At 30.3% G+C, this 26,646-nt stretch overlaps 3 protein-coding genes across 6 annotated transcripts; 1 reads left to right on the top strand and 2 right to left on the bottom strand.

Annotated features, from left to right (window-relative positions):
* LOC123203010 (serine carboxypeptidase-like 42) lies at positions 1 to 3,766 on the bottom strand. Its single transcript, XM_044619166.1, has 10 exons — positions 3,174 to 3,766; positions 2,503 to 2,610; positions 2,310 to 2,402; positions 2,135 to 2,227; positions 1,718 to 1,803; positions 1,347 to 1,625; positions 1,123 to 1,256; positions 901 to 993; positions 690 to 807; positions 1 to 608 (listed from the first exon to the last, which is right to left on the bottom strand). The coding sequence occupies exons 1-10, from the start codon at positions 3,421 to 3,423 to the stop codon at positions 441 to 443; spliced, it is 1,422 nt and encodes a 473-aa protein (XP_044475101.1). The 5' UTR covers positions 3,424 to 3,766; the 3' UTR covers positions 1 to 440.
* Positions 3,767 to 12,997: 9,231 nt separating this feature from the next.
* LOC123203538 (putative UDP-glucuronate:xylan alpha-glucuronosyltransferase 3) lies at positions 12,998 to 16,504 on the bottom strand. The gene is made up of 4 exons (XM_044619934.1): positions 16,272 to 16,504; positions 15,552 to 15,758; positions 14,665 to 15,299; positions 12,998 to 14,197 (listed from the first exon to the last, which is right to left on the bottom strand). Exons 1-4 carry the CDS (start codon positions 16,325 to 16,327, stop codon positions 13,167 to 13,169), a joined length of 1,929 nt encoding a protein of 642 aa, XP_044475869.1. The 5' UTR covers positions 16,328 to 16,504; the 3' UTR covers positions 12,998 to 13,166.
* A 2,298-nt stretch (positions 16,505 to 18,802) lies between these two features.
* LOC123202546 (vacuolar protein sorting-associated protein 45 homolog) lies at positions 18,803 to 26,174 on the top strand. 4 transcript variants are annotated; one of them, XM_044618474.1, is made up of 13 exons: positions 18,803 to 19,099; positions 19,622 to 19,829; positions 19,935 to 20,014; positions 21,552 to 21,779; positions 21,878 to 22,003; positions 22,114 to 22,194; positions 22,283 to 22,424; positions 22,533 to 22,711; positions 23,641 to 23,796; positions 24,253 to 24,360; positions 24,438 to 24,559; positions 25,404 to 25,535; positions 25,729 to 26,174. In XM_044618474.1, the coding sequence occupies exons 1-13, from the start codon at positions 19,010 to 19,012 to the stop codon at positions 25,787 to 25,789; spliced, it is 1,713 nt and encodes a 570-aa protein (XP_044474409.1). In that variant the 5' UTR covers positions 18,803 to 19,009; the 3' UTR covers positions 25,790 to 26,174. The 4 variants fall into 4 exon arrangements, with proteins under 4 accessions (XP_044474409.1, XP_044474412.1, XP_044474410.1 ...); XM_044618477.1 differs by having other exon boundaries at positions 18,804 to 19,099; positions 19,760 to 19,829; XM_044618475.1 differs by having other exon boundaries at positions 18,804 to 19,099; positions 19,628 to 19,829.
* Positions 26,175 to 26,646: the final 472 nt, after the last annotated feature.

The raw sequence follows: 26,646 nt of genomic DNA, 5'->3' as shown, positions 1-26,646 counted from the left end.
TAAAGCATTTGAAATCATTTTTCACACTTAGAATTTCAATATTCTCTCTCAAACCAAACAATATTTAGTTATGATAAAATGCGGGTAACCCGAAAGCAGATAATATGGCCAACGGATGCTTACAATTTAAGTTAAGAAAGATCATAAGAGCATGGAATTCCTGTTGCATTTGAATTCCACAATCTTCTAATGTCTCAAATAATTCCTACCAAACTTCTCTCTACTCAGAATATGAAATGAACTCACCAATCATGTTTTTATATTTCAAGAAGCTACGAATAAGAACTATCATCAGTTCCTATTTTCAATTTTGCTTACTCCTCAACTACAGTTAGAAGGCTTTCTTTTGTCCCTTCAGGTATTTTTTGATTGACCAAAAACACTAACTTTATTGCCTTTTAAGGAACCTCAGAATTATGAACTCATCTAACCATTTTTTCTCAATCATCTATTGAAGGATGAGTATTATTAGGCAGTCTTCGACCACGCACAAATGAACTGAAAAGATGTAAGGCTCTTGACGGTTGAGCATAGGGTACCATATGAGCAGCACCCCTTACTGTGGCAAAAGTTAACAAGTTTCCATACTCGGTTGCCCAACCTCCCACCTGCAACAACCAAGTAGATATTTAGAAACAAGTTTACTAAGAAAGAAGCAAAAATGATGAAATTAATGGGAGGCTGACTACCTGGCCTTTATGAAACCAAGCTCCATATGGGACTGTAACGGGGAACTTCAGATCCTGTGCTAGCTCACGGATGAGTGTCCGGGATCCCAGCAAAGGAACAACAGAATCTTGGTCCCCACTATAGTTTATCAAATTTAACAATCAGATTATTCTTACCAACCAGAAAAGGGCTGATTTATAAGATCGTATAATCAACTTTATAAGATCTTACCTGAATACCCAGACAGGTATCCCATTCTGAACTATCCTTTTCAGCAGGGGAAGCATGTTGATGTTACCGTCAGTGTCACTATAATTTAGAACGCTGCCAAAAACATCTAATTGCTATGATCAGTACCAAAAGAAGCGTTAACACAGGAGTTAGAGAATTTCTGCTTCAAGCAAATTGGGTGCATGAGTCACACAGATGTCTGCTGGAAAAGTAAATTCTAACCTACTGCACATAGACCAGCCATAGGGTAATTTAGTTCTATTTGCATGAAGAGCCTTCTGAACCTCAGGAAGGTTGAAATAAAATCGTCTTTCAAAGCTCATACATACATCAACTCCAAGACTTTTCTTGGTAGCCTGTAAATATAAGCAGAAAGGAATTGCATAAATTCTTTCAAAGTTTCAAGTAAAATATATCTTGAATATAAGGAAGAATAAAGGATTTACCACTTTCCGCAAACGTAGTTCTTGCTCTACTATAGATGGATAACAAACATCAAGGAGCACATCATAATTATTTATATAGTCACCAACAATGTTGTTTGCTTCACTGATGGCACTGTCGCACCATTCAGACATATTGTGAGGACTAGCAAAAACATAATCATCAAAATCACATTTGTTCATGATGGCAAGGCCAACTTCATCAGAAATCATTCCGTGAGACCAAAAGAATTCATATGTTGCTTGAGTATCACGATCAAGTTTGAGAAGCGGATTTCCAATCTAATCAGAGCAAAGACAAATTGAAGGACTAAATAAGAACAAAAATGACAACAAAACAAAAAAGCTAGATTTATAATGCCGGGTTCTCTTACAGCAACTCCTTTGATATTGAACTTGAAACCAGTTGAACGTGCATTATAGTCCAGCAGAACACTAGTCAGCTGCGGTATGTAATGGCCTGGCAGATAACACCAATATGTGTAAAAGAAACAGCTGAAACTTATAAACCAAGATAATTATAATGAGACCAAATCAACAGGAAATGAAATGAATCTCGAGTCTATTGATCACAGACACAAATAACACAATAATATCAAATCACATTTACTACAATAGCTTTTCATGAGTTTGATACTCGCAACATAATTGAAGGTCTTAATATCATACAGAATTGGTTCAGTCTTAAATTTTCAAATCAGTATAATTTTGAACAAGTGGATTGGATGGGGTACTTCAACAAATTTTTCCTTTCACAATGATTATTAAAATTTTATTGTAGCTCCAGGTACCTGCATAACTTTCCCCTGTAAGAAATAATTCTCTTGATTTGTATTCCGGGAACTTCTTATACCAATTCAAGAAGAATGTGACCATATCCTTGGCTGCCAAGAAAATTAGATTAGCTTTAACACTCCTAAATCGGACGAGAAGCCCAAAAAACAAGATATATGCTACTCCTTTTACCAGTAGAATCATCCCCACAAGTGTAATCAGCTGTAGTATTTGAGTAAGACCATCCAACTCCAGCAGGAGATTCAACAAAAAGGAGATTTGATGCTGTAAAATATAAAGAAAAATGTGAAATGGAATTTTTTTTATGGTTACATGCTCGAATTACTTCATAGTAACATGACATATGAATATGTTATTGCTTTACCTCTATTCCATGACATTTTATTTCTTCTAAGTCCTCGGCCATCACCACTTGGATAAAATGGACCCAACTCTGTAAAGGCACCTCCACCAATAGATGAACACCCTGGACCTGTGAATGTGAATTTGGCATTTGGTGACATTTTAGTTAAAGAAAACACTAACAGACTCATCTACCACTAACGACATTCATAGAAGAAAATGCATCAATCTTTCTAATAAAACATTATATGTATTCAAAACATGAAAGAATTCTATTAAGATAATGAATTAATCTAAGACCTTGTCCTGAATCATGGTGAAGAAATCTACTCTGAAAAGTTTATTTGCCTCAGAAAGCCAAGAATTAGATTGCAAATTTATCAAGCAGTTGATTGATGAAGTTCATGGGGTAATAATCAAAATTAGAACTAGCCAGCATGTAAATGAAAGAATACAGTACGCTAGAAAAGCAAAACAAATGTACATTACAGGAATTTATGTGTGAAGGAAACAAAAATGAACAGTAGGCAAAACAAAACAGTAAAAAATATAAACAGAGCTCACTTCAAAAACATAAAGCGAAAACACTTCATAATGCGAAACAGAACCCATTTCCAGATGTGCATATAAGTTGACCACCAGATTAAATTTAAAGAGACAACCAAAAGAAAAGCAATTAGTGAACCAACCAACCTCCATTGAGCCAGAGACTGAGAGGCTTCTTCTGAGGGTCAACCTCGGCTTCAACAAAGTAGTAAAACAAGCTCCTGCCATGCTTTACATCAACGTCAACATACCCAGCAAACTGTTTGAACTCAACTTTGGGCTGACCAGGCAATCCCCTCACCAGATCCTCAATTGGGTATCCCTTTACTTCAACATTGCTACTCACAGCCAACCACCAAACCAAAAACAAACCAACCCACCAACCACCCATACCCATTTCAAGATCTAAACTTTTCACACGAAGCTCACTGCTTTACATATCCATTTGCACAGAATTGCAACTCCAGATATATAATGACAACCACGATATAAAAAGCAACACACACAAAAGAAAAAAGAATTATATTAATAACGAGGATGATGACACCATGTATGGATTATCTTCTGCTAAGCGAGTCACGTGAATCCTGGAGTTGCTTTGACAAAAAGATACCAATATGAAATAATATATTTTAACCCAAGAATTGATTTGTTCTTTTCATTCTCATACACTACGTTGCAGGGTAGCCCCTATACATATAACTGAGGAAAACAAGCAGTTTTAAAACTTGCAGACAACAACAGCCAAAAGCAAAAGCTTTAAACTGAATTCAACTACCACGTTATCCATACGTTGAATTGAAGTTCATCCACCGCCGTTTAAAAAATATTAAAATTTTGTACGATAACGGTTGGTTGATATCTATTAAAGATGGTAAGGTAAATCAGGATAGCTACGCCTTCCAATAATATTTGAAACTAAAATTATTATATTTTTATCATTTTTTACTTTTTCTATTTTTATAAATTTTTAAAATATAAAAATACCCTTTTTATTTTCAATTAATTATCATAATATTATAATTATATAAAACAAAAAAACTCAATTTTTTGTTATCTCTAACCCCTCGTATTTTCTAGTGCTTTCAACTTTCATAGTAGCAGTAAAACGTTCTTCCATTAGCATTTCTTCACCAAATCGGCATTACTTCTCTTTCGGACTCCACACTTCACCTTCGAAATTCTCCAAAAATATGAGTTTTCATTGTCTTTTGCATTACATTCTTCAGTAAACTCATCTTCTATCAACCTTATCGAAGACTTGAAGTCAAAAAATTTTCAAACTTTTATTATAATATGTGGAAAAGTGTGTCGATCTTTTAAACTAAAAGCCTTTTTCTAGTAAGTTTAATGTTTTATTTGTGGATGATGTCTTACATCTTTTTCTATTGTATCAACTTTACTGAAAACACGATACTATGAAGATATACTTTAGATCTCCCATACACATTTTTTAAATTTTTTTAGTTCAAACCTCATCAAGTCGTAACATTTTGGTGATAATGTGATAAAAAATTCATAAAATGATAATTTAAATTATACTTAATAATCAATTAGGTTTTTTACATTCTATAAAACATTCATGAAATGATAATTTTTAGTGATGGTTAAATCTTGATTATATATTATATTATATTAGGTTTAATAGTTAATTAGATCTTTTATATTTAAATTATTATATTGATTTTAACCAAAAAAATTATGAAAAGTGTTAGAATTATTATGATATTGTTATATTTTTAGAAACGTATTATTAACAATACGTCATATTAAATCTATATATATACATTCCGTATCTAAATTTTATTACCTTTTTTTTAAATGTATTTTTCACCATTTGTCGTATTATACCTGTATAATTCTTGTACCCTTTTTCTTGTTTCCATATTTACTAACTAGGGTCATAGTATATAATTGAATATATAAATTATGTGTCATCATATAATTGATATTGTTTTATTCTTAATTCAAAATTATGATGATATATATCATTTGTATAATTAATTATGTACTTAAAAGTGTGTGTACAAAGTTTTATTGTTATATAAAATGTTTAATATTAGTCAATACGTAGCATTATATGCTTGAGTAATATTATATGTATACACTTTGAGTACATAAAATAACTATACAGATGATATATTATCATATGATTTAGTATTACTTTATCTTTAATTCAAAATTATTCAATCAGATGATAACATATCATTTATATATTTATTTTGTGTATGAGTAATATTATATATATAAATTTATGCATAAATAATGATATGTTACTATGTGATTGAGTAGTTTTAAATTAAAGATAAAGAACAAAATAATACGTATAATAAATTGTATAACTTTTTATGTACAAATGAGGTAACAACTTATAATTGAGTGATATGACTGTTTATTTTTTTTTTACTTTAAAATCATTAATTAAATACTATCATATCAGATTGTACACAAAAGATTGTTTAATTTATCTGTATATATAATATCACTTTAATTTTATTATTTATATATTTAAAATATATATAATTTTATTATATATATAATAACATAAATATAAATATAAATAATATTATTATTATATTATTAGTATTATTTTATTTCTAATTTAAAATATATTATTATAATATAAAAGTTAACTATCAGCCAAAAAGTCAAAGTTGAGAAGAATGTATTCAGCCAGTCTCTTAACGGATGAATTATATTTGGGATTTTGACGGCCACTCGCGGATTGGGCAGGTGGATACACTGTCCAATCGGTGAACAGAGAAGTGATGGAATCTCTCTCTTGGCTTGAATTGGTGGAATGTGGACCAATACAGTCGCGACAAATTTAGCCGCCAGCGTAAGTTAACTTTATCTGCTGCTGATAGGAAATAATTGCACGCGCAGGTCCAGGGTGGAGACCACAAGCACGCGCGGGGCTGAAATTGAAGATGTGGACTTTCACCATGTTTTATACTTTATATTTACTAGATTTTTGTCCTCGCATATCTCTTTATATTGTTATTTTTATTTTGAACAATATTATATGTATCTATTTTTGATATATAATTTATATATACAGTGATATATCATCATATAATTAGACGATTTTAAAACATGTGTCATCATATGATAAAGAAATATCTAATCACATGATAACGCATCATCTGTGTACATAAATTGTATACCAAAAATAGGTACACATAGTTTTATTGTTTTATTTTTATTCTTATTTTTTTAAATAAAAAATTATTATTTTTCAATAATATTTTATTTAATAAAATATTATTTTATAAATATATTATCTTAAAAATTATTAAATATAAATTATTCTTATATTTGATAAAAATTTATAGGCATAAATAATTATTGATAAAAAGTTATAAATATAAATAATTATTTTATTTGGCTTGATATAATAAAATAATATTAAAATATTTTGTACTTAAATACCCTTGAGTATAATTATTCTAAAATATTTTTCATATTATTTATTATATTAATTAAAAATAAAATTATTTTTATCCTAAAAAATTAATAAGTAAAAATATAATTACTTATCATATCACCATTGGTAATAAAAAATTATATGAATATTTTATTATTTACAATAAAATAAGATGGGGGCATTTGAATTGAATAATATTTTATTATCAAAATTGAAATATTATATTTAATATAAGTTATCTAAAATATTACTAGATATAAATGATTACTATGTTTGATAAATTTTGGTAGATATAAATAATTATTGCATTTAGTTAGTAGTAATAAAATAATAATAATAATATATTATCTTATATAAATACTCTTGAAAATAATTATTTTAAAATATTTTTTCTGTTATTTATTGTATTAATTAAAAATGAGTTACTTTTATCCTAAAAAATTAATAAATACAAATATAATTATAATAAAATTAACATTACCTTACTAATATTTTAATAATTAATACTTAAAATGGAGATGGTAATAAAAATATCACCTAGATTATTTATTACATCACCATTAATAATAAAATATTACATAATATTTTATTACTGATAAACCAAATAAGGTAATACAAGATAAATTATCAAAATAATTTTATTTTACTATAAACCAAACAACTCTTATAAATAATAAAATATATATTATCAGAGCACTTTTTTTTGTTCCTCTAACCGAACCTACCCTTAATATAATCTTGATTTTCTTAGAAATTTTCATTAAAAAAATTGCCAATGGTTAGGTAAAAATTGATTGTAGTTATCTCTAGATGCAAAATCTTGATGATGAAGTCCAACTTAATTGATTTTGTAGTTATATTCAAGTTGAATTCAAACAAAAACATTGCTTTCTTCCTTTCTTTCTTTCTTTCCATCAAAATTCGATTCCATTTGACCGGATTTGATTGTATTCAATCATCTTAATCCAATAAAACAAATAAAAAAGGGTGTATAAACAGAAATTATTAATCAATAAAACTATGTATACCTATTTTTGGTACATAATTTATGTACACAGATGAGGTGTTATCATGTGATTAGATACTTCTTTATCATATGATGACACATGTTTTAAAATCAACTAATTACATGATGACACATCACTGTGTACATAAATTATATACCAAAAATGGGTACACATAGCATTGCTCATTATTAATTAAATTTTAGCAAATCAATTAATAGCAAGAAAAGCCAATATAAATTAAGCATTAAGGTGCATTTAGTTCAAATATTTTTTTTATTAAAAAAATAAATATTACCACAATTAATAGAAAAATTATTTGATATAAATTAATATTATTATGTTTTGTAAAAAAATATGTATAAATAATTATTATGTTTGGTTAGAAATAATAAAAAATATTAATATATTATTTTATTTAAATACCCTTAAAAATAATTATTAAAATTTTTTTTTACATTACTTGTTATATTTATTGAAAAAAATATATATTTTTGTTCTAAAAAAATAAAAAATAAAAATATAATTATAATAAAATCAAGATTACCTTATAATTTTTTAATACTTAAAGTGGAGATGGTAATAAAATTATTACATATATTATCTGTTACACCACCATTGATAATAAAAAATTATCGAAATTTTTTATTACTAAGAAATCAAATAAAATAATATAAGTAATAAAAGAAAAATTATCAAAGTAATAATTTTCTTTTACTATAAAACAAATAACCCTGGTAAATAATAAAAGATACATTATCAGAGTAATTTTTTTGTACCTCTAACCAAACCTACCATTAATATAAACTTGATTTTCCTATAAATTTTCATTAAAAAATTTGGTAGTGGTTAGGTAAAACCCAATTGTAGTTATCTCAAGATACAAAATCTTGATGATGAAGTCCAACTTAATTTATTTTATTGATTTTGTAGTTATATTCAAGTTGAATTCAAACAAAAACATTTCTTTCTTTCTTTTCATCAGAATTTGATTCCACTTGCTCAAATTTGATTGTATTCAATCACCCTAATCCAATAAAACAAATAAAAAAGGGTGTATAAGCAAAAATTATTAATTAAATTTTACCAAATCAATTAATAGCAAGAAAAACCAACATAAATTAAGCATTAAAGTACATTTAGTTCGAATAATTTTTTATTAAAAATAAAATATTATCACAATTAATAGAAAAATTATTTGGTTTAAATTATTGTTATTATGTTTGATAAAAAAAAATATGTATAAATAAAATTAACGTTAGTAAGGTAATTTTGATAAATTTTAATAGATATAAATAATTATTATATTTGGTTATAAGTAATAAAATAGTGCTAATATATTATTTTACTTAAATGCCCTTAAAAATAATTATTTTAAAATATTTTTTATATTACTTGTTATATTAATTTAAAATGAGTTTATTTTTGCTCTAAAAAATTAATAAATAAAAATATAATTATAATAAAATCAATATGACCTACTAATATTTTAATATTTAAAATAGAGATAGTAATAAAATTATCACTTATATTGTTTACTACATCACCAATGGTACCGTAATATTTTATTACTAAGAAATCAAATAAGATACTCTAAGTAATAAAATATAGATCATCTAAGTAATCTTCCTTTATTACAAATCGAATGATCTCTATAAGTAATAAAAGATATATTATTAAAATAATTTTTTTTTATACCTTTAACCAAACTTACCATTAATATAAACTTGATTTTCTTAGAAATTTTCATTAAAAAAATTGCTAGTGGTTAGGTAAAATGCAATTGTAGTTATCTCTAGAAATAAAATCTTGATAATGAAGTCCAACTTAATTTATTTTATTAATTTTGTAATTATATTTAAGTTGAATTCAAACAAAAACATTGTTTTCTTTCCATTAGAATTTGATTCCACTTGATCGGATTTGATTGTATTTAATCATCCTAATCCAATAAAACAAATAAAAAAGGGTGTATGAAGAGAAATTATTAATTAAATTTTAGCAAACCAATTAATAGCAAGAAAAACCAATATAAATTAAACATTAAGGTGCATTTAGTTTGAATAATTTTCTATTAAAAAATAAAATATCACCACAATTAACTAAAAAATTATTTGTATAAATTATTGTTATTATATTTGATTTAAAAATATAAATAATTATTATATTTGATTTTTAATGATAAAAAAATATTAAAATATTCTTTTACTTAAATATCTTTAAAATATTATTATATATAAATTAGTATTATATTTGATTAAATTAAAAATATCTTATCTTAAAATATATCATGTTATGTTACCAAATTATAAAATTAATTAATTAATTAATATATTAGGTGTTATCATTTTACCAATGTGTGTTTTCAAAATAATCTCTATATTATAATTTTAATTGAAACACGAAGATTTTCTTTTTTTTTAAAATTTATTGAGTAAGGATAAAATTATAATGAGATTTAACTATCTAAATTACAGTTTGTAATTATATTTATTTTTTTAATAATAAGAATACAACTATATATATTTATTGGATACGAGTTTACCTATGACAGGTCGATTTAATCTGATTTTCTTAACTATTAAAAGACAATTATTGGAGGTTAATGATTAGTAGTTGAACTCTTATTTAAAGTTCTAAAATTGCCTCCCCAAAATGAGTTACGTAATTTTATCAGAAAAAAATGGATTCCCTCCTTTCTTCTCCTGCAAAATCAATGCACAGATCTTATCTCATAATTTGAAATTAATAAATAATGTTGTAGCCAATCATAAAGTATCGACTTGTATTACAAGTGACATTGTTGAGAAATTTAATATTATTCAACAATTATGATGCTTTCAATTTTATTGACTTGTAATATAGGGTGTTTAGTTAGAGTATTTATAAATTATTTTGATAATTTATCTTTTATTATTGATATTATTTATTTATTTTTTATTATTATCACACCTATATAAAGTATTAAAAGAGTGTAGATAAATATATATATATACATATAATTTAAATACATAAATAATATATCATCATATGATTAAATATTATTTTATTTTAAATTTTAAATTATTTAATTATATAATAAAATAAATAAATATGTATATATTTATATATATAAAATAACAATACTTAGTTTTATTATTTTTTATTTTTTTAATAAAATATTATTTCAACCAATCAGAAATGGCAGGGGACCTCAGGCGAGAAGCTGTGAATCTGCAGAGGAGATAATTCCAGGTCACATCAGCAGCAGCGAGCGTGCTGTTAGAATGATGAAAAATAACTTTAAGAAAGCTGGAAAAAGGAGGTAAAAAACCAAAAGCGAAAAGACGGCTCTATTATTTGGCAGTCAATATTTTGTTTTGCCGATAAACAAAGACTCTTGTTTATATCTATTAAATAGATAAATTTAAAATATAATAATTAAATTTATAATAATTATATTAAATACATTAAAATTTTGTAAATATAATAAATTTTTATTTTAAATTTAATATACGATTAACCTTTAATATTTTTGGATAGTCATTTTGCATAAAATGAGAACATGTTTCTCTCTATTCTTGAGGCATAATAAGAGCGGCTGGGACAACGTTGGCCGCTTTATAAGACGTCAACTAAACTTTGAATATTTTGAAGAAAAAAAAGATTTGGATAAGAATCCAATGAAGTGTTTGGTTGGTTACTTTAGCGTCTAGGTCTAGGAGGGTTGTTTATGATATAGAGTAATGTGTAAGATTTTAAGCTTTTTTGTTTAGACGGCTCCCGCCCCCCTTGTAGCATATAAAGTTTCAGAAACGCGATCACAGGGAAAAGAAACAAAAGAAAGAGGCAAGAGTAGGTATAGTAGGTTTAGATTATAGAGAAGGTAACAAGACTCTCTCCCTATATATATATATATATATATATATATATATATATATATATATATATAACATTATTCATATGAAAAGATGTATTTTTTTTTAGCCAAAAGACTTGTCCCCGTCTAAGGTTTGATGTAATTTTAAATTTTTGTTTGTCAACTTTTAAAATCCTAAAATCTCATTCATAAGTTAAATTTCGTTAAAATTTTCGGTTATGATTAAAGGTAAAATTGTTATTTTAACAATAATATTAAAAATATGTATAATTTATTAATTTTCTCTAGTTTTAAAAACTAATAATTTTACTCATACCTAAAATTTTTCAATTTTAAAAAGTCACATTCCTCACTTCAAACTTAAAGTTTTTTTTTTTTCATCTCACTGACCACCATCTTTGACATCAATGAGCTCCCTTTTCCACTCTAAACCATCGTCGTTTTTGTTTGTTTATCTCTCCAATCACGAAACTTCTTGACAATAACGATTTTCGTCTAATCCTGAGTTTAGGGAAGAGGGATGTGACTTTTCAAAACAAAAAACTTTAAATAAGAGTGAAATTAGTTTTTAAAATTTGGGGGATATAATAAATTATATATTTTTAGCATTGTAGATAAATCGATGATTTTACCTTTATATCTAACTAAAAATTTTAACAGAATTTAATTTATGAGTGAAATTTTAGGTTTTTAAAAGGTTGACGTTAACTTAGTTGTGGAGGTTAGCTATGATGAACAAAAAGGACACCAAAAATGTGAAAGTTCGATAGAAGATGAAACTAAAGTTTTTAAAAGTTCTAGAGGTGACCGAAATGAGAGGAGGGCTGAGGGAAATATAATTTTTCAAAAGTGAAAAACTTTTAACAGAACTGAAATTATTAAATTTTAAAACCTAATAGAGAAACTATAATAAATTATATATTTTTAACAATATTATTAAAATAATAATTTTATCCTTAATTTTAACTGAAAATTTTAATAAAATTTAACTCAAAAGTAAAAATTTGAATTTTAAAAAATGGAACTTATGTGAGAATACGCGTTTTGGCCTTTATGCAACTAGGACCATGTGACTTTTTGCAATTCATTATCACGATGGCACAAATGAACCATTTAGTAATCATCTGTGATTGAAAAGTTAAATTCGAAAAATCAATCACATCAATTTGCTTTTCATATCCACATTCTGCCATTACACTCTTCTATGCCTCCAGAATATAAACCATCAAACTATGTATATACATTTTTGAAAATATAATTTGATATACAAATAATATGTCATTATGTGATTGAGTAATTTTAAAATAATTCAAACACATAATAATATATCATCTAAATGCTCAATTGTATACTCAAAAGTATACGCATATCATTGCTTGAATATAATTGGTTTCTACATTTCTGAATCTCTATGGCTCCTCTCGATAGTGCCAGGCCAGCCGGCATGAGGATAAAGGAAAAGGAAAATGAAAAGATCATAATTTTCAATACCAACGGTAACTCAATTAGTGTTAAAGAGTATCTTTAAGCAACAGATGCATTCGGGTATTAAAAATTTCCTCCCATAACAAATTATAGCAAAAAGTTGTTAAGTGTTTAGTTCCTTCTGACATTTGTGATGCTTCCGTTGCCGCTGCACGGTAGGATGCCTTACACATCGAGAACATCACAGTGAAACGCATTTAATAAAAGATTGTAAAGATTTTAATATGTAGGAGGTAACTTATACTGGCTATAAGAAGTCAGGAAGTACATGAAGAAGATATAATTTCTTCTGAAACTGTCTGACACTTTAAAACTCTTCCATATGCTACATGGAGAACATGAGAATAGAATGAAAGAATTACCGATTATGAAGATGCAAGAGATGTAGTGGTGATGGCTGGTAGAGCTGGAGTTGCAGTTGCATTATCTGTCCAATTTTTTTCACCCCAGTGCCACAACATGCTTTCCCAGAAGCAGAAATCCTCGAAGCAAGTTTCCAAACGCTTATCTTTTATTTTGATCTTCCAATGACCATCGGTGTAGTTGCCTTTCTCAGCTTGCCTCCGATCCCACTCCAATGCTGCCTTCTGTTTTGACCTAAGCAAGCAGAATTTTTGCAAGTGTTTCGGCATGGCGTCATGTACCTTCCACCATCTTTTATGAGCAACATCACTGGCAAACTCTTGCAAAATGTCCACATTCCAGTTGCAATCATAGTCCCGAAAGCATAGCCATGGTTTATTTCCCAAATAATGAAGAACATAAAGGATAGGAGGATCAGCTCCAAATAGATGGATTTTCATCTGTTTCTTCTCCTCCTCGTCACCTTCCCAAAAATGCTTCAAGAAGTTCATGTGTTTTGGAATCCTGTGCCACCATGTGAAGATTTCATTCAGATAGCCCTGGTCCCCACCATTGTAAGACTCAATCTCATTGATGTGATCCATTAGCAACTGGAATGTACAATTTGATGGCTCAACCACCATAACACCTGAATTGAACAGGGTAGCATTGTTTCCTGTGGCAGTTATTTCTGGCATTTCAAATAAAAAATCAATGTTTCTAAGTATAAGCAAGTCAGCATCAATGAAAATGATCTTGTCATAATCTGTTAACTGCCACAGACGGAATTTGCTGTAATTCCATTCATTGTATGCATCGCGTTCGGCTTTTGGGTTCCTGATTCTTTGAATTGTATGGACTTTCCAGCCTGCAGCCGCCAAGCCACCTCTATGATACTCACTAATTGTTTCATCCACAAGTATCACAAAGTCTCGTGTAGAGCCTGCTAAACGGATACTCTGAGCTGCGGTAATAGCCCCACAAACATATACCTGTGCAGAATGAAGGATTGTTGCATAGGCTTCTCTATGTGGCCTTTCTGAGTAGAAATGTTCTGTTCAAAAGCATTTAGTTAGTATTTTCCATTCATGCAGAATCGATCCAGAGGTACATGACCCATCATATACAGGTTCCAATGCATGTGACTTACAGCTTATCAAAATAAAACAACAATAGATAGAAAAGTAAGTAATTATTTAATCTTAGTATGCTTTTCGCTCTTTCTATAAGAAATGGTACAATTGACGGTCAACAATTTAATATGACCAAATAAAACTCTCAACAACAAAATGACAAAAAACAGTGGCAGATATATGAACTCCCAATGAAAATGTGCTGCTATTTGTATCATGGATTTATATAATTCAACTAAACACCAAAAACACTTGTACATCGCGAGATAAGGGACAAAAAAGCTACAACTGGGTAAAGGATATAATCAACTAGCTGGCTTCCATTTCAACTAAAATCCTTAACCAGATTGCAGAATCAAACAACAAATGAAACCAATTTCTTACTGACCTTTAGCCTTGAGAGGAACAGCAAGTTCACATGATCCCACAGGTAGCCGCACCTTTTCCCTCAACCTATGAAGGTTGGGTTTGTATAGCCACACATTCCCTTCACGTACAATGATATCCTTGCAAGTGAAGAGATTTGGAATTGGAAAGCAATCAGTTACCAAAAGCACATGCACTGGATGAAGGCCTTTAGAAGAGGCAGCAAGCCTTGCTGTTTCAAGCTGCAAGTGTAGACGGGCCACATCTCTTGACCATCTCCCAAACTTGTTGCAAGGAAGCTTGACAGCAATAAGATCAATCCGTGGTTTTCCAGGAACTTGAATCTTGGGCAGAGAAGGACAAGCAGGAACTTCAAATTCTTCTTCTTCATCTATCCATTCTGGGTATAGAACTTCCCAAGTTATGTTGTTTGATACATGGTCAAGGTGCAAATCAACATGCTCACAATCTGGTAATAGCTGCCTCCACAGATCTATCTCGCTGTCATTAAAGTTTAACAAGCCAACACCCTGATATTCATTCCTGTCAGTCAGTTTCTCTACAACATTTGTAATTTGGTCCCAGTCCATATCTAAAGTAGATAAATAACGTGGATCATCAGTAGGACTCTCTGTCATCCATCTCATGAAACTGGACCTGTAGCAATTAACTTCTCTGTCAAGAACAAGAAAAAATAGAGGAATTTTTCCTTCTAGTTACTAAATGTTTAAACAATTCATGAACATGCATGAAAAGAGATGTGATATCTAGTCCTAGTGAGGCAGTAACAAAATTCTAATACAGGAAACCCAATTTCAGGATGACAACTATTACAAAAGCTAAAAACTACTAAAAAGTAAACCAAATATTTTATTAACTGAAAACTTGTGAATAGACAATCAACTATACCGAGATGCAGCAGTGGATGGATGATCAGCAATATGAACTGCTGGAGAACGGAAAAGTGTGAACAAAGTTCCCAACAAGATGATAACCAGCAATATTTTCAAGCTGGATGTCTTGCAGTTAAAATTCCTATATTGTATCTGAACATGGAGCGCTTTATCAACGTTAAAAACCCTATATCTCTGGGACCTCCTTTTGTTTGCCTCTTCACTGCAACAGAAAGAAAAATCATGAGCACAGCCAGAAAATCAAAATGCCAATGATAGACCAACAGATTGATAGATGTTAACTAAATAAATCAGAACTCATTCAGTACACCATACAATCTTCAGCTCAATGAACCCATATTCAACTCTTGAAATTTTTCTAAACGCTCATTTTACAAATTAGAGGACTAACTGATTTAAACTAAGAGCTAGAGAGCTTCAATTATCAATCAAAGGCAGAATTCGAGTCACAAGTGACGAGTTCAAACACATTAAGAATCAGTATAGACAAATTAAGCACCTCAAACACGGACTCTAACACAGAAATAAAGATTAATGAATTCAAAAACCTAGATAAATTAATAGATCTAAACGAAAGCCGCTTAATCATTAACCGAGCTAATTTCAAAGAAATCATTAGCAACTAGAGCAGAAATCAAGTGCCGCGACCGTATGATAATTACATTGCGTTCATCAAGTCAAACTTATTATGAGATTTGAAGAGAAAAGTACTGACGATGAAGCGGACAATCGGTGTCTGGCCTCTGGAGTAATAGGCGACGGACCTCTCATCTTCTTCGCGATTCAGTTGAAGCGCAACATCTGATTTTATATAACGAAACTCACAGCAAGTCAAATTGAAAAAAACGAACGGAAGAAAAATGTTCTTGGGAGACGGAGAGCTGAGCTGTGATTACCAAAATCGAATTTATATAAGCTTGAAGCATTCGAGGCGCCAGTTCAGGGCAGGGTTGCAGTCAAAGCAATAAGTCAACGCAAGGCAGGTCTAACTAATTTTGATTAGCGGATTTACCGTGGTTAATCTATTGCTTAGCGAGCTAAATCTTTTTTATTTTATCTAAATTGTGGTTAATGGAGGTTGATTAAGGCATTATTGGGAAATATATGGTCCCAAATAAGCATAATAATAACAGTCATTTATTTTAACTCCCCCAAAATCTAATGATTTTAATTAATAAACCATACTTCATAATTAAATCAAAGCAAAGAAATTATGGGTGATGGTAAGTTCAACATAATGTGAAATGACAAGAATACCCTCTAAATAATCTGAGTTTTTTGTCATTGTCGCCCATTTTCGAAATTCCGGCCAATTGTTTGCCCAAAATCCGATGAAACACTACTCATGTTCAACCTCCGAACTTGAAAAGATAATTATCTTAAGTTTTTTATTCTTTTCTGTTTTTGTCAGATTGAGCAGCATCAGAGTTGATTATGTTGAAAATTTAGCCGAAAATTGAAGTTATGGATTGACGTAAAACTTCAAAGAAAAGTTAGAGGGTTATATAGATAATTACCATGTGACTCTATAAAGTCTAATTGGGCCGCACGTGTTAAAATTAAAAGCTAGGGGACCGAGATGGTCAAAGTAATGTTCAACCCCAAATTCGAGAGATAACTCTAGAAATAATAGGGTAAATTGATATATTTACCCCCATGTTCACCAAGGTGAATGTCAATTCCGACGGTTATAGGATTTAAAATTCAAAAAAATACCATGTTATGCACAACCTCTCTCAACTTCCCATGTCCAAATTTATCAATACAATAAAATTATATGTATAATTTTATGTATAAATAATTATATATCACTATATGATTAAGTATTATTGTATTATTAATTTTTAATTATCCAATCATATGATGATACGTTATTATTTGTATACAAAGTTATATATAAAAATTATGCACATAATACTATTCTTACTAATAAATCACTGACATTGAATTTTTCGATGATTATGACCATTTTTTTACAATCTAAATGAATAGAAGATGATTGACATCAAACTTTGTTGGTAGACAACCGAGTAGAGGGATTTTAGTTTTGTTTAAATGAGTAGATGTTGAATGATTCTCTAAGTCTCGAGATGTTGAGTTTGTGGTTAGAACTAATCTATTAATGGATGAAACGATTTATATAGCATTGTAAGATTGAATTAACATGAGAATTATGTGTTATTAAGTTAAAATATTGAGTTCAAATGTTCGATAGGAAAATGTTGGTTGATATGAGATATTTGGAATATTGCAAATGCAACTATGGCACGTTGTTACCTAAAATCATGTGTTAGATGAGTTGGTGTGCTTAGATGTAAAAATATTGATGGAAATAGTCACTATTTATCGCTCCGGATGCAATAAAATAACCGTTCTAAAGATAAGAATAATCATTCTTTAATAGAATTAATATTACAATTTATGATTGAACAACCATTCAAAGGATGTGTATGGTCATTCATATCATATAAATTAGGTTGCAATAAACATCTATGTTAAAGTATAGTACAATCATTCGAAGTTATAAAATGACAAAATTACCCTTAGATTGATATACATTCGTGAATGTGACATTCATGACAAAATGATGAATGTCTATTCTAGATTATGAACAATCATATCCAATGACAAATATATGAACGATTCTGGAGAAAAATAATAAACGATTATGATGATAAAAGGCGAATATTTGTTCTTTTATGATGAACAATATATGCTAAACATAAAAATGAACTAGTGTTCTTAGATATGAACAACTGATTTAGAGGACCAAAATTTGCATCTATCGTCACCTCACCCCAACAAACTAGGATCAAGAGGACCAACAAGAATGGAAAGGGTGGCTCCCAATCTGGCCTGTGAAGGATGCGTTTTGGTTTTAGGGAGATTTTGAGTTATAAATTTTTAGTTTTATTTAAAATTTTAACTTCTTTAGTTTTTATAATTAACCTAATGTGATCATTACATCCATTAATTCTTATTTTTTCCGATGTCATTAAAGTTTATGTTTATGATTTTCTAAAAATTTGAGTGCGATATAAAGTAAAGAGTAATATTATATACATTTTTTTTATATAAATGGTATATTATTTTGATTAGTTATTATTTTATTTTTAATTTAAAAATTTTTAATTATATAATATTATATTATTTATATATATAAATTATATATAAAAAATATGTCAAGAGACAGGCTTTTGTTATTAACTATTCTTTTAAGTGATTAGACGGTGCGTTTCGCTCTTAAAATTACAGAAACGCTCACTTGACCGGTAGTGACCAGAAAAACGGTGCGTATTACTTTGCATCTTACATTTCCGTTTCAATTCCCTCTTCGCCTGTCTGCACCTCGTTGTGCAAGAAGAAGATCACACCAACTGAATTACTAGCTCGACCCATTCTCTTCTTCAAAATCAGACAAACCACAGCCCTAGATCGTCAGGGCGTACGAAAATGGTTCTAGTTACGGCTGCGCGGGATTACATCAACCGGATGTTGCAGGACATCTCTGGCATGAAAGTTCTCATTCTCGATTCTCAAACGGTAACGCTTTTACATTATTTTTTCTTAGCTCTTATCCATCAATTCACTTTTCTACGAGGCTTTTCATTTGTTTTGAGCATGAAATTGAACAATTCGGTGCGATTCGGTTCTACCAGTTGGGAATTCGCAAGTTAGGACGTCCTTATATGATAGCACAAGTAGCAGAAATATTTGATGGTTCCATTATGTTTCTCAGAATATTACCAAAATGGAGTATTCTGACTTGCTAACTCTTACCATTATATGTTGATATTAAACGAGATTGAATATTGCTAGTATGAAATTCTGTAATTAAGTTTAAGTCTCGAGTTGTAAATTAGAATATTGTATGTGTTTGAGATATTTTAAGCTATAGCATATATTTGGTGACGCTAAATTGACGTAATTGAATGATTTGGTTTTTGCAATTTTTGTAGTTATTTGTGTTGCTAGTCTAAGGGGCTTGGTATGTAGTTTAATAAGGCAATTGAGGTATAAGGAAAATGTGGTGTGATTATGGACGCATTTGTGTTGTTTATTAAGTTACAGGTTAGTGTTGTAAGTGTGGTCTATTCTCAGTCAGAGCTACTCCAGAAAGAAGTATTTTTGGTGGAATTGGTAGATTCCATTTCCAAGTCGAAAGAATCCATGTCACATCTAAAAGCTATTTATTTTCTCCAGCCCACATCTGAGAATATTCAGTATCTGCGACGGCAGTTGGCTAATCCTAGATTTGGAGAGTATCACTTATGTATGTTTTATTGTCTCTTTTTGCTTTGAAAATATCCAAAGTCTTGTTAGTATGTTGCCAACCCCCATACAAAGCTCCTTTCTGATTTCATACTGAATTTTACAGTTTTTTCCAACATGTTGAAGGATACCCAGATTCATATTTTAGCTGATTCAGATGAGCAGGAAGTTGTACAACAAGTTCAGGTAACTCTTCATCTATCAGTAATGTTGTGCTTGAAATAATTTGTTTTTCATTTGCCTTTCACTTTTATTTATATACAGAAGTGTTTGATATTCAATAATATGAATTATTTCGCATATTTGTACTGGGACATTACCAACTTTGTTTGGATGAACTTTGACTAAGAAAGCTTTTGAATAGCCAATCAAAAGCATGAGTTATTATATTCAGAGGTCATTGATTGTATGTTAGGTTGCAGCCAACAATTCAATCAGATACTCAATTCAAAACAGTACGAATCAGCAACTCAATCCCAATTACGTTTGTTTTGAACAAAGAACTGAATAAGAAAAGGATATTTGTATTGATTTTTTTATCTGTTTTTTCAGTGAACTGCAATCCCAATAATATTATCAACACTCAAGGCAAAAGGAAATAAACAATGAAATTAAACAGAGAGCAACTACACCCTCCCTAGCCTGGTATTTGAGAGACCAGGTTCTCTCCTCAAACGTTTCCCACAATTTACAATTTTGTTGTTTGCTTTTTTGACATAAAACAAATGTAGTTGGGTTGTAATCTTGTTCACAAGAATGAATTGAGTTGATATCGTTTATCTAGACAAAAAGGATAATAAGAAAACTAGCAAGTTGCTCCGAATTCTTAAGAAAACTAAGTTGAAATTTTACTGAATAATTGATTTATTGATGATAAATGAAAATTACCAAGACTTACGTCCTTTATATGGGTTTACTTTACTCAACTGAACTAGAAAAACTTAAACACACAAGGAAAACATGTTTAACTAGAAATAGGAATCTTAATTAACTTAAAATTCTAGGAAACTAGGTCTCTAGAACATAACTTTAATAAACTAAAATTCAACAAGAATCCTAAAAACTCTTTATTTCTTGGGACTCTTTAAAGACTTATTAATTAACTCCACAACAATAGGAAATTGACTTCAAATAAAAGACTTATTACAAACATGTGAGTCCTAACAATGTAAAAGTTTTAAAAGTTGGGTTGTTTTTAGCTTAGTTCACCTAGGCCAGTTATGATAGAGTGGCACTGCATAGTAGCCTCTCTTGTAGTAAATTCCTGGGAAAAGAAAATTAGAACTAGGAAAAAAAATGTCTGAGGTGGAAGGGATGTTCACATGGAAGAGCTTTCGATGCATTGATGTTCTGTCTATGTGAACTTGGCAATATGATTTATTAGAGTTTGTGAGGGCAAAAGAGTTTGTAATTCGTTAGTGTTACTTATGTAATGGGAATGTTATTTCTATAATTGTTGGTTTTGTGTAACATTTAGTGATTTTGAGTCGTATCAGAAATGAAATTGTAATGTAGAGGTTTCTTTCTAGTGCTGGTTCTAGGCTGAACTTCTTTTTTTTAAACAAATTATATGTATTATTCTCCTTCTGATACATAATCAAATGCATTTTCATTAATATCATTTTTTCTAGTATATTTTGTTATTATATAGTAGTGTCACCTCAATTTGTTTGCCTACAATGTAAATCTGACCAAAGTGTTAATTGGTTTCTTGGCTTTGCAGGAATTTTATGCAGATTTTGTTGCAAATGAACCTTATCATTTTACTTTGAATATACCCTCAAATCATCTTTATATGCTCCCAGCGGTTGTCGATCCTTCAAGTTTGCAACTCTTCTCTGACCAAGTTGTTGATGGTATTGCCGCTGTGTTCCTGGCATTAAAACGGAGACCTGTTATTCGATACCAAAGGACCTCAGATATTGCAAAGAGGATAGCCCAGGCAACAGCTGTAAGTGGAATTGGTGTGCTGAACCAGAGGCCCAGTTCATTCCATGACATTTAGAATCAGAAAGAAAACTAAAATTTTCATTTATTGGGATGTAACAGAAGCTGATGTACCAGCAGGAAAGTGGTCTTTTTGATTTCAGACGTACAGAAGTTTCTCCACTATTGCTCATAATTGATAGAAGGGATGACCCTGTGACTCCATTGCTGAATCAGTGGACCTATCAGGTATGTGTCATTTTATATATAATCTTGCCAGCCTCTCAAGTATAAGCTAGCCTCTTGATTTATTTTAGTGTTACTAGGAGGACAGCTTATTGATTGTGTTAATTCTGTAGGCAATGGTTCATGAACTGATAGGCATTCATGATAACAAAGTTGACTTGAGAAACATTGGCAAAGTTCCAAAAGATCAGCAGGTTGATTGACTCTTCCCTGTGCTGCACATGTTTTTTGAATGGCATGGAGTGGTGAAATATTCTTCTTTTGCTATTCCTATGTTTACAGGAGGTTGTACTGTCATCAGAACAAGATGCTTTCTTCAAATCTAACATGTATGAGAATTTTGGAGATATTGGAATGAATATCAAGCGGATGGTTGATGATTTTCAGCAAGTGGCAAAAAGCAACCAAAACATCCAGACCATAGGTTTGTAAACAGTGGAATTATGTATTGTAGATGCATTATTTAAATGTTTTGTTATCAGGTATTATCATTTATGGCTAAAATATGCACTCAAACACTGTGATTCTGCAGAAGATATGGCCAAGTTTGTTGAAAATTATCCTGAGTACAAAAAGATGCATGGAAATGTTTCAAAACATGTGACAATAGTCACAGAAATGAGCAAGATAGTTCAAGAGCGTAAACTCATGTTGGTTTCAGAAACAGAACAGGAGTTGGCATGTAACAGTGGGCAAGGGGCCGCTTTTGAGGTAATGTTTTGTGTTTATTTCTCTTGGATCCTTTTAGTTATGAGCCTATACTCTAGATATATTGATTCTTCACTGAGCTATCTATTAATTACGTGGAAATACAAATACTAAATTATTCAGTTGTAATGGCATTACAGTTTGTATCAATATTTATGACTTAATATACTTCCAACCGTTTTAAATATTTTTTACTTTTTTCAACTTCATGTACTAGTTGCTTTGCAATAAGTGCATTCATTCTAGCTATTTCTTATTGATCTTTCAAAAAGACAAGGAAGATAGACCATTTAAGCAAATATAATGATGGGAAATCTAGAGAGATTTAAGTTAGAGCTGATCAAACATAAATTACTCTGGCAACTAAAGTCTAGCTGAATGTGAAAGTTATAAATCATATTCCATATTCAAATGGAGTATGTCCCATATTGAATATGAGCTGAATGTGTGTAACGAAGAGACCCCAATTATCTTACGAAATACACAGAGAATCCTTTCTACATGGAAACAAAGTTTGTGCAAGGAATATATTTTATTCTTGATTATGAGTATGATATGCTTGTTTTTATTAAATAAATGTTCTTTTGCTGCTTATAAGTTATAAGGTGATTTGGCCATCACATCATTTTATCAACTGATTGCTTGCATTAGACTTCACTTTACTAGTCTTGAGAATAGTCACAATTTTAACTTATTTGAACTATTTTCATCTGTAAATAGTGACATGTTTTACTTTGAGATAGTAACTTAGAATTTTATCTTCCTTATGAAAAACAAACATGACCTAATCAATGATAAGAATAAATCTAATTAACTAAGCAAAATTGCAATGATAACTGTAAGCTGAAGGTACCAAGTCTTTCTAATAATGAGAGTAATTACAGTGGTGAAAGTGTTGTGCCATGACTTATTCCTTCCATAATGCTTTGCAGGCAGTGACGAATTTTCTAAACAATGAGAGCACATCTGACATTGACCGCCTGCGCCTAGTGATGTTGTATGCTTTAAGATATGAGAAGGAGAGCCCGGTTCAGTTGATGCAGCTTTTCAACAAACTGGCTTCTCAATCCGCCAAGTACAAGCCTGGGGTAACATTACCAAACTATCACTAGCTGCCTGCATCTTCCTGATCATTTTCTTTTTCTCATTATATCATTTTTGCATATATAAATACATGTCTGACGATTTATTCATGTGAGTGCCTCTCAGGCTAGAATGCACCATTTTTTTGTGTGCTTAACAATGATGCTTGTTATATATAGCGTCTGATTGCTCTAAACCTGTCATATTTGCCCTTAGCATATGTTCCATGAGAAAGTTTGTGGTTTGAATAGAGAAATTTTCTCTATCTTGGGCTTCTCTCATATGGCCGCTTACATATTTATGGGGTTAAAACAGCCCTAACTGTTTTAATGTTACTTCTACATTCTTCTTGGAGATTTAGCCTTCTGTGAGAGTTTAATCTTACTGTAATTATTACATCCCTTGTACTTGATTTATAAGAGAGTAACCATATCTGCATGTTGTCCATTGGAAAATGGCAGCTTGTTCAGTTCTTCTTGAAGCAAGCTGGCGTCGATAGGCGTACTGGGGATCTGTATGGAAATCGTGATTTTCTGAATATTGCTCGAAATATGGCTCGTGGCTTGAAGGTTTGTCTTGAAAATTTGTACTTTCTGCTCAGATTTTACTTCTGTGTGCTTATAGATCATTTCCACTATTGTTGTAGGGGGTTGAGAATGTCTACACCCAACACCAGCCTCTTCTATTTCACACTATGGAGAGCATAATCAAGGGACGGTTGCGAGATGTAGACTACCCATTTGTTGGAAATCACTTTCAGCAGGGCAGGTTTGGTGCTATATAAATTCTTAACATGAATGCTTAAGTTCATCTCTTGATTGCATTTTTGGAACCATTATGATTTTTTTTAATCTGTCATGCCACATGATTGCTTCCAGGGATCCTCTGCAAAGTCTCGCTTTAGTGTCCTTTGTTATTAATTTATAGAAACTTGACTTGGAAATGTAATATCTGGCTGTACAGAGTGGCAAAATTGTTATGTTATTCAGTAATAACTGTACTTTCTAGGCTTGCTCATTATTAAGGAATAAGATCGAAATTAAATGTAACCGACTTCATAAGATTTAAGGCATCTCATGACTTGTTGAGGGAAGTAGGTAGAGGTTTTATGCAAGCCATTTTAAATTACCTACCTTGTACTGGCAGTGCATTGACTGATGCCAGTTGGCAAAACATCTAGGGCTAAAAATTGTTGATTCAGGCATCAGATCCTTTTAGGACATTTTCCACATGCACAACTACTTTCGGTTCTTCTCAGATTGCTTCTTGTAGGCTTGCTCATGTCTATGCTCATTTGGTGATGGACCTAGAATTATGAATAGTTGCTCTCTATTTCCCACTCACTCTCTCTCTAGATGCTTTCACTTTTTGTAGTATAACTCCTATCTGTATTAACCAATTTAGTTTTTATCTTGATTTCATAATTTATTGGAAGATATTTGAACAAATTCAAATCATCATTTGGGCTAAAATCTTTTTGATATTTGTAGTTCTTTGTTAATGATATGTTCAGGGAATAAGTTATGTCCTTTTATTGCTGAAAAGCTTATACCGATTATTACTAAGTTAATAAAGGATTAAGCATTCCTTGATTTGCATTTCATCTAAGCAGGCCACAAGATGTAGTTATTTTCATTGTTGGTGGGACAACATATGAGGAGTCCCGTTCTGTTGCTCTACAGAATACCACTAATTCTGGAATTCGTTTTATACTTGGTGGTTCTGCGATTCTCAATTCCAAGAGGTATGATGTTGTGGCTATAATAGTGGATAGCTAAAGTTAGGATTTTATTTGTGGTACAACTAACATAACACAAATCCATTCCTAAGCAGACCGGTAGGTCAATTGGAAGAGGCTAGGATAATAGTTTTCTCTAAATGAGTTCAAACATAAGATTTTACTTTCTCATGTCAGTTATTTGGTCTCAAATGTGCAGGTTTTTGAAGGACATGGAAGAAGCTCGGAGGACAGCTAAATACAGCACCAGTGTTGTTTGAATTTAGATCCAAGTCTTGCATCTTGAGAGCCATGTTATTTTGGGAATTGAACATGGTGGTTTTGTAGTAGAAAATTTGGAGAAAATAAACCCAACCAAGTACAAGAGCCTGTCATCTTCTCCAGCTCGCACAGTACTAAAAACAAATCGGAGTTTTTGAGGTAAAATCCATATATTCTTACTGGAGAATGATATTTAATGATCATATTTGCCCTCTTCCCCTGTATAGCATTGCACAACTTCCTAACAAGTTTTAAATGTGAGCTCGATAGACGTAGTCATCTTTTGCTCTTAAAAAAGAAAGAATTTGTAATTTTGCTTACAGATATGAACTTGCATTATTTTTTTATCAATAATACTATGTGCACAAACAATGTGTATTATTATGTGATTGAGTATTGTTTTATTTTTAATTTTCAACTGTTCGATCACATGATGACACATCGTTGTATACAAAGATATAAAGCTGAGTTTTCTTTGTGTACAACGACTTTGGGTTGTTGATTTGTCCCTGATTCTCGTTGGTTTTTCATCTGTTGTCAGCTCATGATGACTAATTAGAGATGAAAAGTTGTTGTCTTCGTCAATTCCAAATGACGGAGATGAATTAATGTCTTTGTTTATTCATTTGGACAAAGACAATTCCTCTTTGTCTAGGCAAAAACTTGTCTTCGTCGATTAAGACGAGTTTGAAAGAAGGAAGAGAGAAAACCAAAGGGTGTCAGTGTCAAAAAGGGAGTTTTGTTGGAAAATTGAAATCTAAGGGGAAAATGTAATTTTTCAGAACTTAATCTTGAAGAAATTATTAGTTTTTCAAACTAAGAGAGGAAAATATATAAATTTTTATATATTTTTTAA

This window comes from Mangifera indica, chromosome 19, assembly GCF_011075055.1.
Source record: "Mangifera indica cultivar Alphonso chromosome 19, CATAS_Mindica_2.1, whole genome shotgun sequence".
Lineage (NCBI taxonomy): Eukaryota > Viridiplantae > Streptophyta > Magnoliopsida > Sapindales > Anacardiaceae > Mangifera > Mangifera indica.
The sequence above is the reverse complement of the archived record's forward strand: the minus strand, read 5'-3'. Positions and strand labels throughout refer to the sequence as shown.